General features: G+C 40.5%; 1 protein-coding gene across 2 annotated transcripts in view; it reads left to right on the forward strand.

The window, feature by feature from the left end:
* Positions 1 to 14,461, forward strand: part of LOC122813874 (zinc finger protein 578-like) — an 890,730-nt gene that overhangs the window by 690,267 nt on the left and 186,002 nt on the right. The window contains exon 2 of one of the 2 annotated variants that reach the window (XM_044086413.1): positions 6,140 to 6,235. The exons of the other annotated variant lie outside the window; for it this stretch is intronic. Within the exon in view, the coding sequence (XP_043942348.1) occupies positions 6,140 to 6,235 (96 nt within the window). The remainder of the gene's footprint in view (positions 1 to 6,139; positions 6,236 to 14,461) is intronic. 2 annotated transcript variants of the gene reach the window in all.

Here is a 14,461-nt window from a genome sequence, read left to right on the forward strand (position 1 = left end):
CAAAAAAAATGTATATGACTTTGCTCTGTGGCATATCTAGAGCTCATTAAGGGATAAAGTCCTTATCCGTGTGGAACTCTCAGTTGCCTACCATGCTCTATAAATGTTTGTATCCTTACTGAAGACTGCAAACCATGTTAATTTGCAAATGTTACTAATGTAATGTAATCTACTAACTTTGAGCTTTTCTCCCTGGGCGTCCACTGAAAATGGACATATATCCAGTTGGACCATCCCGGTAAACAAATGTAAAATAAATAAAATGTCTTTTTTGTTGTAGAAATAATATAACAGAAGTTGGTAGGGGTCCCATGATTGTGATCATGGATAACATTAAAGTACTATAAACATCATCAGTTGCTGAGTTTCATATATTCTGTTAATGTTTATAATGGAATTATAAGATGGAGTTTAAACTTACCAGGAGTAAAAGAGGGATTTACCTATTAATTCAAGTAGGTTGAAATTTAGCACATTTGCAAGTGTGAATTAACTAAAACACCTAGTAAATTAAATATCTTGGATATTATATGCATTCTGGAATTTGTCAGATTAATGTAGTAGATTTCCTCTCCCTTCTCTTGTCAAGGCATCATTGAGACTACTTGTGTTAGCCTTTGTTAGAGTTAACTGTTAATTCAAATGACAGTTGTTAATTGCTAGTTGTGTAGCTAGTTATTTTGGAAGTAATTAGTGGATTACAGTGACAAGACTGTAACTGAGATATGGAAGTTTTTTGAATGATGCATTTTTAAATTTAAAACAAGGAGACGGCTAAACCTAGAGATATGCCATCACTAGAATTATTGACAGCAAGATAAGAATATTTACTAGTTAAACTATTTAAACTAGTAATATTGTAGATACTCCAAAATGGAAATGGAAATTGTATGTGAAAAGATACAGAAACATTGCTTAAGTCTACTCATGGTACATAATAACTGCTAATTAAATTAAAATATATTTGTACAATTAGATTATTATGAGACTAATGAAAGTTTGGAAGATGTTCTAGAAGATAGAAAAGGGACTATTGAGAAAAGAGAAATTTAAAGTATAACAGTTAAGACAAAAAATAAGAAGTGTTAGAGTGTAAGTTAGTGTGACCAGTGCTAGGGGAGATTTAAGGCATTTGTGGTACTGGATGGGTGTAAGAGGGTTGAAGATATTTTATTTTTACTAGATATTGTATTTTTAAACCATACAGAAAGGGATTGGTCTCAGAGATTATGAGGAAGGGCAGTACTTTGAATTTGATTAATTTTATAAAGTAACAGTGAAGCTAATAAAAAAACTGATATAAAATAAATGGATGTGATAATAGGGAAAGTGAGGAGAAGGTAAGTAGTGGATTGAAGGCTATACCAAACATTTGTAGTGTTGAGACATTGAAATGATTAAGGAAATACTGCTATGTAGTAGTAAGTATAGCTACAGTAATACTCTGTGATTTCAACTGTAGCTTGAAAAAGAATGTTAATAAAGTTTTAGATGATAAATGTAAGGAATTGTTAAAATGTGGCTAATTGCATGTGAGGAATGACAGATGGGGAACAAGTTTAAAGCTGAAATCAGTCATTTCTTGTTTTCAGAAGGTTTGGAAGCAGTTGGTGTTAAGTAGATATAACTGTATATTCTGATAGTCTGACATTTGAGGCCACTTCTGGGGAAGTATAAATAAGGGAAAGGAGAATTAACAAAGAGAGAGAAAATGGTTCTAGGATGAACCTATTAATATGGCATCTTTGTATGACACCTGGATGAAACGATGGGGAATATTTAAGAAGAAATATGGGAAAGTGTGTATATGGAAGTAGAAAAAGAATGACTCGAGGAGAGAAAACAAACAAGATATTGGTAGAAGAGTTTGACCAGTTCATACAGCAGAGGAGTTCAGGCTGTTTTAAGAAAAAGGAAAATTACAAACGCTGTATAGAAAAAATAATAGACTTAGTAAATCATCAGGTGTTTTTTTTTTAAAAAAATATTATGTAGACAAAAATTCCTTTTCAGAAAAGAAATGGTTGCATCTTTTTCATATAGAAAGTTAAATATGATGAGTGTAAAGTAAAAGAACTGGAAAATTTAGCAGAGGGGAAGAAATGTGTAGCAAATGACCAATATTGCATTACAAATACGGGAGAAAGATGTATGCTGAAAAATGTAAAAATGAAGTGTGGAATTAAACCTGAATTTGTAAAAAGACTAAAGCTGCAAAAAGAAACCATATCATACATGGATAAAATATTGAAGGAAGTAAGAGAGAGTAGTACACCAGAAATAGATAGTATTGCACATTCCTGTTTAAAATGATGGGAAAGAAGGAGAAGGAATGTGTTGTACAGGTTGTGAATGAAGGATTTAGTCATGGAATAAATGAGGAAGCCATTTGAGTTGGAGTGATATATTTGCGTGGAAGAAGTAAAAGCAGATAAAATTTGAATTTTATGCTATATAAATACTAATATGAATATTGCAAAAAAAATGTGTTAATGTATTTAATTAGTATAATAGGTGATGGCATTTATGGTATAGGTAAAAAAAAGCAAAGGGAATGTTTATTACAATACAATAACTTACAGATAGTGTAGTAAGGGAACAGAAGGCAAACCTGATATATCGCATTGATTGTGTCTGTCAGGACCAAGCATGAGTTGTGCGTGGGTAGATGGATGGATGTCCAAGCATGGAAAATGATGGTGTTGGAAAAAAGGCTATGGACAGGGGTTAAGACCATTTATGAAAGGATGTGGATGAAACGTTTGATTAAGGAATAGTTAAAGACAAAAGTTGGATAAAAAAGAAGTCTGACAAAGATGACCTCTAGTGCTATAGTATTTATGTTGATGAAGAATACAGCCATTGAGAATTGTACTTAATTCATCTAGCTGTTTATAGTTTTATCATGGAAGAGGTTCATCCTCCACTAGATGCAAATTATACTGATTTAATTTATTATTAACATTAAAGAATGAGTTAAGTAGATATAAAATGGTGGACATTCAGTTAGGAATTGCAAGCTTAAAATTAAACAAAGAAAAGCATAAAGAATAAGGTTAAAATTGGAGGTGTATATTTTTCACAAACAGAAACATTAGTGTTACAGATGAAGTGTGAAAAGATAAATAGATAACTGAAAGAGCCTTTAAGAGAAATAAAATATGAAGCATTTGGGGAAAAACTGTATATATTGGAATACTGAGAATATGCTATCTTCAGAAACAAAAACTCTTAAGAGGGAGTTTCAAAATGGCAAAAAACATAAGTTTGGGGTTGTTAAATTCAGTGGCTCATTTGATATTGTTGCATTTATTATGGGTCTTGGATAAAATAATGTTGGCAAAATATGTATTGATAAGTAAATTGCTGTTGGTAATTGTTACTGTTAGGTATTGGGAAGAGTATTGACATAACATAAACCACAATGAGAGAAGAAAGTTGATTATTCATAATATAACAAAAGATGTTGTAGAAGTTAGATACAGAAAATATACCCAAAAACTGAAAATAATGGCTCTAAAGGTGTTTTGGATGGGTTTTATTGGATTGTGATGTATTAGGACATAGTAGAAAAGAAAAACTGTGAGTGATAGGCATCAACAAATTATACAAACACAGTAATTTTGTGATTTTTGTTGAGGTTAGTAATGAATAGATTTAGTTAAAAGCACCGATTGAGCATGTGGGAAGAGAGACATTATGCGATTTTTGTCAGCTCCCAACTCTTCAAGAAGAAGGGGAAGAGTGCATTTATTCTGGGTGCTTGTTCCTGCAGTGGAATTTCTAATGAAGATCAGCAATTATGCGGGAGTGCTGGGTTTAGAGGTGGAAAGAGCAGTCTTGGTGGTTACATTACTTGCCAAAGTAAGTTACATGCTGTCACTGATACCCCCAGTGCATAACAAACCCTGGAGCAGTATGGCATGTATGCATTGGGATTAGGGAGTCAAAGTGTAAAAATGTAATAGCATCCCTAACTCTTGCCCTAAATGATGTTCAGTGTCCCTTATCTTTGCCATGATGATGGGGCTTGGATGGACCAGTTTTCTGAGAAAGCAATGAATGATTAGCAGGGAGCAGGGGCAAACAAATTAAAGAACAAAAAAAAGCACGTGCTAAATAAGGGATCTGAAGAAAAAAAAAGTACTTTTTGAGCAAATATTAAATGTTTTCATAATGTAAAACAGTTAAAGATTATTGCGAAAAGGTAATGAATGTGTTTAAGAGCGTTAATGTTTCAGTGTAGCGTGGTATAGTTTCTTGCTTTGTGCTACGTGGTCGAAATAAAATAGTGTTTTAAGACTCTATTGCTCTCTGCTCTTCTGTTGGATTTGCAGTTCTTTTTGTTTTTGGTTTTTGGTTTTGGTGTTTAAGAATGAACATTTACATTGGGGTAAATAAATTGCATAATGCAGAGAAGAAGAAAAACAAGAAATTAAGAAGACAGTTTGTATCATGTTTACGGTATATATTGAAGGGATGGTGTGAAAAGACTAATAAACTAAATAAAGAATTAAGTGAGTAAAATTTTGCTAACAATAACAGTGGGGCAGTGGGGGTAAAGTTAAGATTTTAGATGTATATGATATTAGAAATATGTAAAACAAAACTATCTAAATTAAAAAAAAAACCCTTTTATAGCCTTCAGGAAATGTGATAGGCTCCTTAGCATCCAACTAGATTCTTATCAACCCATACAGATGGGACCTTTATTTAATATTTACTCTAAAGCATGAATCTGCAGAAGTACAGGACCCCACAAACTGCAATGCAGGGTCAGTACTGGAACATGGAACATGAATCCATATACCTGGTGTGGAGAAAGTACTGACAACCTTCTGATCTAGTACAGAAGACAGCATATCTTTATTTAAAATTTGTTTCTAAGTTATACAAATCTCATTCTGGGCTGCAGTATCAAAACTTTTTTTTTTTTTAATTTAATGTAGCCTATATTTTGAGGGATTCTTGAATGTAGGTTGTGTAATCTGGTTGTTTTAAGCATCTTTCCTTCTAGTCATTGCACAGAGTTTATGATCTTCTTCTTTGTTGTAGTCTCTTGTGTTTTTTATTCATATTCTGTATTGTAGAGCGGAATTACCAGAATGTATTCCATAACGGGCAGTTGTCTCCTCTGCCAGTTTTCCTGGTTTACAAGACTCCTTTCCTACGTTGCTTTTAGCTGCTTTGTGTCTTTGCCTCTTTAATCTTTTCATGCAGTTTGTTTTAGTGATCACTGGAAATTATTTTAACCAGTAATCAGTCAGTGTTGTCTGTTTTAGGACATTCTTTCAGATTTACTTGTTTGTTTTATCCCTCAGAACTATGTTGTCTTGGTGCCTCCTGCTTTACCTCATAACCAGAACTGGACTAGAAAAGTATGGATTGGGGAACATGGCAGACATGCATCAGTGGGGTTGGTAAAGTACAAAAATAAATAGCATTTAGGGGAGATATGCAACCAAGGAAGATACTGTTTGATTTTTGGAGTAAAGGTAGTCTGTAACATGGAGAAATACATTTTCTAAACATTCATTTTTGAATACAATACATTGAAACATCTTTCCTTTACTTGGGAAAGCATACTTAAGATAGGGGAGTTTTAGGGGTGCAGGAGGAAGTTTGATATTTTTATAAAATTTCTGGCTTAACCCACTGGGTAGGGAAGTGGGCCACCTGGTGTATGTGTTTGTGAGTTTGGAGAGGGATTGTCCACAGTCTAATCCCCTTTCTGAATTGGACAGCTATTAATAACCAAACTGTGTTTGCAGTAGTTTTTCAGTGTTTTGCTTCATTTTATCCTAGTTGCCTGATGGAGACCACCCCTTTCTAAGACTGTATGCCTTTATTCTCATTTAAAGATATTATTAAAGGTTCTACTTATCGAGTCCTTAAAGCTCATAAAGTTAATTATAGTTTTGCTTACCTAGCACTACACTAATGGGTCTTAAAGTTCATAGCAGTGTCTTTATGCCTGTCCTGGCACTTTACAGGCATTGGTGATGGATATAGTAGACATCTTGGTGTTTTATGCTGTCCTTGTAACTGAAGGTCATCAAAGTATATTTGCAGCTCATGGTCTTGTTGTTCACGTGGTTTAATTATGCTTTTGTTTTTATTATTTTTGTTCAATCCACAGGACAAGATAAAAACAACTTTACCATCTCTAGAATCCAAAGTGAAAGAATTTAAATACATGCAAAACCATCATGAAAAGGGAATTGTAGATATAAATGTAAGTAAAGTCAGTGCTTAATTCCATTAGTCTTATAGATAAGTAATGTAGAAGAAATGCATATGGCATCTGTATACCTTTTTGGTATTTCTCCTTGGGCAGTACAGGTTATTTTGTAATATTTTACTTGTGTATCTGAACTTGATTTGTGCAGGCATTTGTTAACATAATTATCTGCACGACCGTTCAAGCTGTTGTCTTACAATAGTACATGATGATAAAGAGTTGGTAGTAAATGTTTTACCCACTGTCCTGAAGTGCTGTACTCTCACTTTACAATGGTTATTTTATTCGTAAATCTTGTGTTTTTGAAAATGATACAATTGTTTAATTTATAGTGCATTTTAGTCCAATCTTTGTGTGCCTGTCAATCCATAGTACTTCATAGGTTCATAGGTGTGTATTAGCCTAATGGCCTTGGAGCCTCTACAAGCCTAGCACAAGAATTTCCCTGGCATCATGCTGCCCAATGTTAGTTCCCAATGCCCTTGTCGAGTAAGGCACCGAGGTGATCCCCGGGGTGACTGCGATCCACAGTTTCCCGTGCCCCTTTCAAGCAAGGCCATTGAAGTGATACCCGGTGTGAACTTCTGCTGCCCATCCATTCGTCAAGATTTCTCTTGAAAAGGGCCAGTGAAGTACTCTGCTTGACGTGAATGGGAAGTTTGTTCCAGAGTATGGGAAGTCGCTGGGTTAGGAACCTGTCCCTCCAGCATGTTCTGTTTATGGTGGTAATGAGGTTTAGGTCCCTGTACTGTGCAGCACAGAGGGATTGGGATTTCTTTAGGTGTAGCGTGTCTAGCAGCTCTGGATCGGACATGCCTTTGAATGTCAAGAAGAGATCGCTTCTTAGTAGGCGATGTGAGATCGAGTATAGCTGGAGTTTTTTGAGTCTGTCAGTGTAAGGTATATATCTGATGCCCAAGATCCTCCTGGTTAGGTATTTCTGTGGCCTTTCCAGTTGTTGTAGGTGTCTGACGAGGTACATATCAAATGGGGTGTTGTATTCAATAACAGGTCTAATGAGGGACGAGTAAAGAGAGACTATGACCACTTTCTTTCTGGATGAGAAACCTTCTGTGATGAGATGTGCTACATAGAAGGACTTTTTGTGATGAGATATACTACACAGAAGGACTTTCTGACCACAGTGGCAATGTGGTTATCAAAGGAGAGGTTGCTGTCAACCTGTGTCATCAGATCTATTATCACTCCTTCGGTGTTTAGTGGACTACTGCCAATGTGATAGTTTATTGGCACTGAATTTTTCCCAAAGGGAATGACGTTGCACTTTTTGGCATTGAGCTTGAGGCCATGGAACTTGCACCAGTTATTGGTCTCAGTGGGGCCTTGTTGTAGGATGTCTACATCCATAGGAGAATTTGTAATTGCTCCCAATTTGTAGTCATCTGCGAACTCTGTCAACCAGAGTCCCTTTGTGTTGGCTTGGACTTCAGAGAAATAGATGCCGAATAGGAGACCCAGGATCGATCCCTGTGGAACACCACTTGTAACTGGTCTGTAGGCAGATTTAGATTCTGCTACTTTTACAGTGTGGGTTCTGTCAGTGAGCCAGTTGGCCACCCATCTTGATATAAGGGTTTAGGCCCAGTTTAGTGAGTCTATCTATGATTCCTGAATGAGGTATGTTGTTGAAGGGCTTGGCAAGATCTAGGTAAGCTGTGTGCACTACCTTGCTCTCATCCACAGCTCTGGTGACAAACTCGAAGAAGTCTATCAGGTTGAGCAGGCATGATCTGCCTTTCACAATCCCAAACTGCATGGGGTCCAGAGTTTGGGGATTCCCTATATCCCTGTTTATAAGGTCCATGATGATTTGCTCCATGGCCTTGCATATCAGACTCATCAGGCTAATGGGTTGGTAGTTTCCAGGATCTGTAGTTGCTCCCCCTTTGTGGAGTGGGATGACTGTAGCAGTGTGCCATTCTGCAGGAACAAAGCCTGAAGTGAGGCTGTGATTGAACATGGTACTCCGGTGTGGTGCCAGTTCATTTTGTAGTTCATGTAGGACACAGCCTGGGATATTGTCAGGTCCCATGGAAGCTGTATTCTTGGCTTTGGACAGTGCAGTTTTTACCTGTATAGTCGTGATGATAGGGGCTTGGCATTCCTCAGGTATTGAGATTAGCCATTTGGGGGGTGAAGGGGTGGTGAAGTTCACACTGAACCTGTTGGCCAATATGTTGGCAATATCACTTGGTTCTGTATATGTATTGCCATTACGCTGTAACTCAGAGCAGATCTGAGATTTGCCATGTATATTCTTGACATAGCTATAGAATGCCTTGTGGTTGTTGTGATGCCCGTGCCTTGGCCCAGCAATCAACGAGCCACAATACTCGCCACTAACACCAGAGAAGCGTCTCATATATGAGGAAAGGATAGCAAGTACACACAGTAAAGTGCAATTTCCCTTAAGAGCACACAGAGATCACAGTCAGTCCAGGGCTGGTCGCTCCCTTGCTCCCCAGGTCCCCAATAAGACTCCCCACTGGCACAGCTATAGGGTCCATATCTCAACCTAGCTGGGCAAGCTAAAATCTCCAGCACCCTCTCTGTCCAACCAGTGCTTCGTGCCCCTGCCCAAGTAGCTGACACACACACACACACACACACACACACACACACACACACACACACACACACACACACACACACTTTGAGATAAGAGGTTATACAACCACACAGACACTTCTAGGGAAGGCTGGCACAGGTTCTCCATCTGTGCCCCTTTTACCCAGACTATACGGTAGTACCGACTGCCACCACCCAGCTAATATTCTCAGCTACCCAAAAGTCCTAAAAAGGGTGTCCAATTATGGTGCAATATTAATATCCAATTTGTAGTATAGCCCAGGGCTAAAGCTATTAGAGTGGCCTTGTACAGTTTTACCAAAGGCATGCAAGTACTCTTAAGAGCTTAAGTTATCTCTACACAAACCAGCCACAGTTAAAAGGTTTTAAAATATTTAATAATAAATAATTAAAGCCACAAGACAATTCTTTCTACTAAACAGTGCTAGTCAAAAGTTCAGAGATCACACAGAAATACTTAAAATAAATCAGTAGTACAGTTCTGACATCACAGAAAAATACTTAGTCAAAACTTTTTAATTTCTAGCTCTCTAAAAGAAAATACAAGTCTAAGATAACTTACATAAGGCAACAGGCAGAGTGCTGATGAGTTGGATCTCAAGTCAAAAATGCTTAATAATCTTTGGTTCTCACTGTTTAAATTGAAACTGCAGTTCTGCTAAAACATTACATCATTTCACACTTTAATGGTGTTCCCAGGCTGATAGAAACTGCATTTACATTATTTTACACTTAGAGCAATAAAGGACATTCCACATGTAAATTCTGGTCATTAACTTTAGCCTTAAAACAATATGCAGGAAGCCTTCATCTAGCCTGACCGGAGCCGAATTGTAAACATCAAAGGACCAACAAGAAATGCTTGACTTGGCTTTCTTTACAGCAGATGGCAATGTTGCCACATTGTTTTAAGTTTAACATTTCACAGCATACTCTTTCATTTAAACAAACAAGCTTGTAGTTCAACATTCATATATACAAATGATAGAATTATCTGTAGAATTCTATTTGGCTAGCCTGGCAGCCTTCACCCATCTCTACCAGTCTTCACATTTCTCCCCCCTGGAGAACTCAAGCTAGTTTTCCAAGTGACCCTTGAGAAACACTGCTTGAGAGGGTTAGGTCAATCTGAGTATACCTACACCATTCCCTGTCTTGAGAGCCCATCTGCACTGGCATTGCTACTCCCACTGTGGTGCTGCACTGACATATATGCTTGCAACCCCAGGTTTCATCCTAGCAACTTGGCGTTTTGCTGACTGGCTCTGTTTAACCATGTTAGAGGGTTGTGATTTGTCATGACAGTGAATTTCCTTCCATAAAGATAAGGCTGAAGTTTTTGCAGTGCCCGCAATATGGCTAGACATTCCTTTTCTACAGCTGCATAGCACTCCTCCCTGGGTTGGAGCCTACAACTGAGATAAACCACTGGGTGCTCTTCCCCCTCTGAATAAATCTGGCTAAGTATAGCCCCCGCTAAGTATAGCCCCACCCCATGGTTTGAAGCATCTACCTGCACAACATATTCTTTGCTGTAATCTGGACTGGCTAACACAGAGGGACCTCCCAAAGCTTCTTTAAGTTTCTGGAATGCCTGCTCACATGCTGGGGTCCACACTACCTTATCTGGCCTGTTCCTCCTTGTCAGGTCTGTGAAGAGAACAGCTATGGTAATGTAACTGGGGACAGACTTTCTGTAGTACCCTGCTCTCCCTAAAAATGCCCTCACCTGCTTTTTACTAAGAGGTGCAGGCCATGCCTGAATGGGTTCCACTTTGGCAGGTTCTGGCCTTATCTTACCACTCCCCCACTCTCCACTCTATGTCCTAGGTAGGAGACCTCCGCCATACCCACCTGACATTTGCTCGGCTTAATGGTCAGCCCTGCCCTCTGTAGTCTGCCCAGCACCTCCCTGACATGCTGAAGGTGCTTTGGCCAGGAATGGCTGTAGATGACGGTATCATCCAGGTAAGCAAGGGCAAACCCTCCTGCTAGGATATGATCTACCAGCCTCTGGAAAGTCACTGGGGCATTCTTCATCCCAAAGGGCATCTTTGTGAACTCATACAAGCCAAAAGGAGTCACAAAGGCTGACTTCTCTCTAGCACTGGGAGTCAAGGGCACCTGCCAGTAACTCTTGGTAAGATCAATGGTTGTAAGATACTTAGCCCCACCCAGCTGCTCTAGGACCTCATTTGTCCTAGTCATGGAGTAAGCCTCTGTCTCGGTGTGACTATTTAATTTCCTGTAGTCCACACAGAACCTGGTGCTGCCATCCTTCTTTGGCACCAGCACCACTGGGGAGGCCCAGGGACTGTTGGACTCTTGAATCACCCCTCATTCCAACATCTCCTGTACCTCCTCCCTCAGGGTCTGTCTGACTCTCTCAGGCACCCTATAAGGGGCCTGCATAATAGGCCTTTGTGGCACTGTATCCACCTGGTGCTGCACTAGGTGGGTGAACACTGGTTTCCCAGTGAACATGTCCCTAAATTCCTGCACCACTGCTTGGATTTCTCGAACCTGGGTAGAAGATAGCTGCTGTACATTGTTACCCCTTCCACTGAGGTGTCAGCCTGAGCCTCACTGAGGAGATCAGTCCCGAAATCTCCCTCAGACTCCTCCTGCAATTCACTGCAAATGCTTAGCACAAGGGCCTCCCTGTCATGGTAAGGTTTCATCATGTTAACATGGTACATTCTGTGCTCCTACCATCTGCCTAGCAGTTCCACCATGTAGTTAACATCACTTACCTTTCTTACCACCATGTAGGGACCCTCCCAAGCTGCTTGCAGCTTGTTGTGTCTGACGGGAATGAGAACCTGCTGCCCCACAGCATACTCTCTAGCTCAAGCATTCCTGTCATACCACACCTTTTTCTGTTGTTGGGCTTCTGCCAGGTTCTCCTGGACCAAGCCCATGAGTTCCCTAAGCCTTGTCCTGAGGTTTAGGACATATGCCACAGCAGACTCCTTGTGAGACTCGTACTCACCTTCCCACTCATCTCGAATTAAATCTAGAGGTCCCCTCACCCTATGCCCATACAGTAACTCAAAAGGTGAAAAACCTGTGGATTCCTGAGGAACCTCTCTGTAAGCAAACAACAGATGGGGCAAACATTTGTCCCACTCCCTCTTAAACTGATCTGCAAATGCCCATAGCATGGACTTGATTGTAGAGTTTATCAACAAGATCATTGGTCTGGGGGTGGTAGGGAGTGGTCTTCATGTGCTTCACCACACAGGACTTCCCCAGACAAGCCAGCAGATCTGATATGAAATTGGTACCTCTGTCAGGCAGTATTTCTTTTGGGAAACCTACCCTGCTGAAAATCTCTAAAAAAGCATTTGCCACCTTCTCTGCCTCAATGGAGGACAAAGCCACTGCCTCTGGGTATCGTGTAGTGTAGTCCACTACCACTAGGATATACTTTTTCCCTGTGGAACTTGGGTTATTTGGAGGACCCACAATATCCATAGCTACCCTCTGAAATGGCTTCTCAGTCACAGGCAAAGGCATCAAAGGAGCTCTCACCTTGTCTCCTGCCTTGCCTACCTGTTGGCACTGCTCACAGGTCCTGCAGTACCCTGTTACATCTCTGGAAATTCCAGGCCAAAAGAAGTTGCATAATATGCCTTTGTACGTTTTATGCCCATATCACCTGCAAAGGGAATATCATGGGCTATGTCTAGAAGCTCCAGATGGTAGGCTCTAGGTACTACCAATTGCTGTACTCTCACCTTCTAGCTCTCCCTCAGGGGTCCACTCTCTGTACAGTAACCCTTTGTCCTAGTATACAGATTCCCCCTTTCCTTGAGAATCAGGTGCCTCCCTAGCTACCTGCCTCAGGCCTTGCAATGTTGGGACTGAGAGCTGGGCTTGTCACAACTCTCTCCTTGTAACCCTTCCCAGCTCCCCTTCCACAGGAAGTATGACATCCTCTGACAGTGGTGGCTCACTGTCAGCCTGGGTACTACTATTCACCTCTACTTTTGCAGTTACTCTGTCCAAGGGACCATCAGTACCCACAAGCAGCTGTGGCTCACCTTCAGTCTCACTGCTACAGCATAGCTCACTCCCTGAAGTAACCACCTCACCAGTCCTGGCTGCAAGTATGCAGTCTGTCTGGGTCTCCCCAGGCTACCAGACCCACATGCTTGTCTCCAAGCCTGACTGCGTGTAACTGCATAAGCACATGATACTGCCTCATCCAAATCCTTTCCTCTCAGGACATCTGCAGGATGGTAGTTTAGTACCCCTGTTGTCTCAAGACAACCTACTATTGGCATTTTGTCTTTCCCACTTACTGGCTCCCTCACCTTTAGTTCCCCACCTTGCCTCTGTGGACACCTGTATGCCACATGGCCCCACTGGTTGCATTCAAAAAAATTTAACCCTAGTTCCTGGCCATGTACCTGGACTAGTGGCTTCCCCTGCTACTGGCAGATTCTGTTGTGGCAGTCTGTGCTGCCCGCCATAGGTTCCTTTAGACCCATGAGCAGTACTGGGGGTCCCCTTCCTGTGCAGGGCTGCCTTGCTTGTCATGTATAGGTCTCCCTTCTTCCCCAACTCATCTGAAGTAGCACATTGTCTATCAGCTAACCAGATCCTCATGTCCTCAGACAAAATGCTAAGGGTTTGTTTCCTCACTAAAGTGTCTGCCAGCCCTTCAAAACTGGTGACCTGACATCCACTCACCCACCTATGGAAATAAGTGCACAGTTCAGCAGCAAATTCACACACACTTTCATCTGCCTTGCGTCTATGCTCACAAAACTTTTTCCTATACGTTTCAGGTGTTAGCTTAAACAGTTTTAAAAGACCTTTCTTAACAGCAGTATAATCGAAACATGCAACGTCAGACATTTTCGACAGAACAGTTACAGCTTTACCATGGAGTAAGGGGGTCAAGAATGTACCCAAAGCCCTTGGTCAACTTCATACTCTTTACATACCCTCTCAAACATATGAATGAAACTATCAAAATGACTTTAAACTGCGGAATACATCTACTGACCTTTTGTGCTTCTGGGGTCTAGTTACTCCCTTCCCCATTACTGCCAAGACTCTGGCGAAGAGTCAGCATCTTCTCATGCTGCCTCTGCCTTTCTTGTTCCTCACCTTGCAGACATAACAGTTTCTCATTCTCCTCAGCCCACAGATGTTGCAGTCTCTCATTTGCTTCTAATTCTACATGCTTGGCCTCCAACTCAAGTCTCTTTAGCTCCAGCTGGATTTTTAAGTCCACTGCAGAAAGGTTGAGCTGTCCATTCTCAGAGGGAATTATATCTCCACAGCCAGTCTGATTGTCCTCCTGGTTGCTGTTTTCTGATGCAGCTGTAGCCAAGGCTGCAATCAGGTCTGCCTTAGGTTTTCATACACCATTCCCCTAGCCTGGCACATCTCCGCCAGCTGGCTCCTTGTCAGCTTTCCATACTCTTCTGTTGACATGCTGCCTGCTCACCATGACTAACTAAGCTATCAAAAGAAATAAAACAATTGTGATCTGAACTCTGAGTTTTCAGTGTGTGGCTGATTTAGAGTACAATACACCTTCAAAGCTCACTGTACACAGGCTACAGGATTCACTCTACCCACACCACTACAAGC

This window comes from Protopterus annectens, chromosome 10.part0, assembly GCF_019279795.1.
Source record: "Protopterus annectens isolate FY-2018-M chromosome 10.part0, PAN1.0, whole genome shotgun sequence".
Lineage (NCBI taxonomy): Eukaryota > Metazoa > Chordata > Ceratodontiformes > Protopteridae > Protopterus > Protopterus annectens.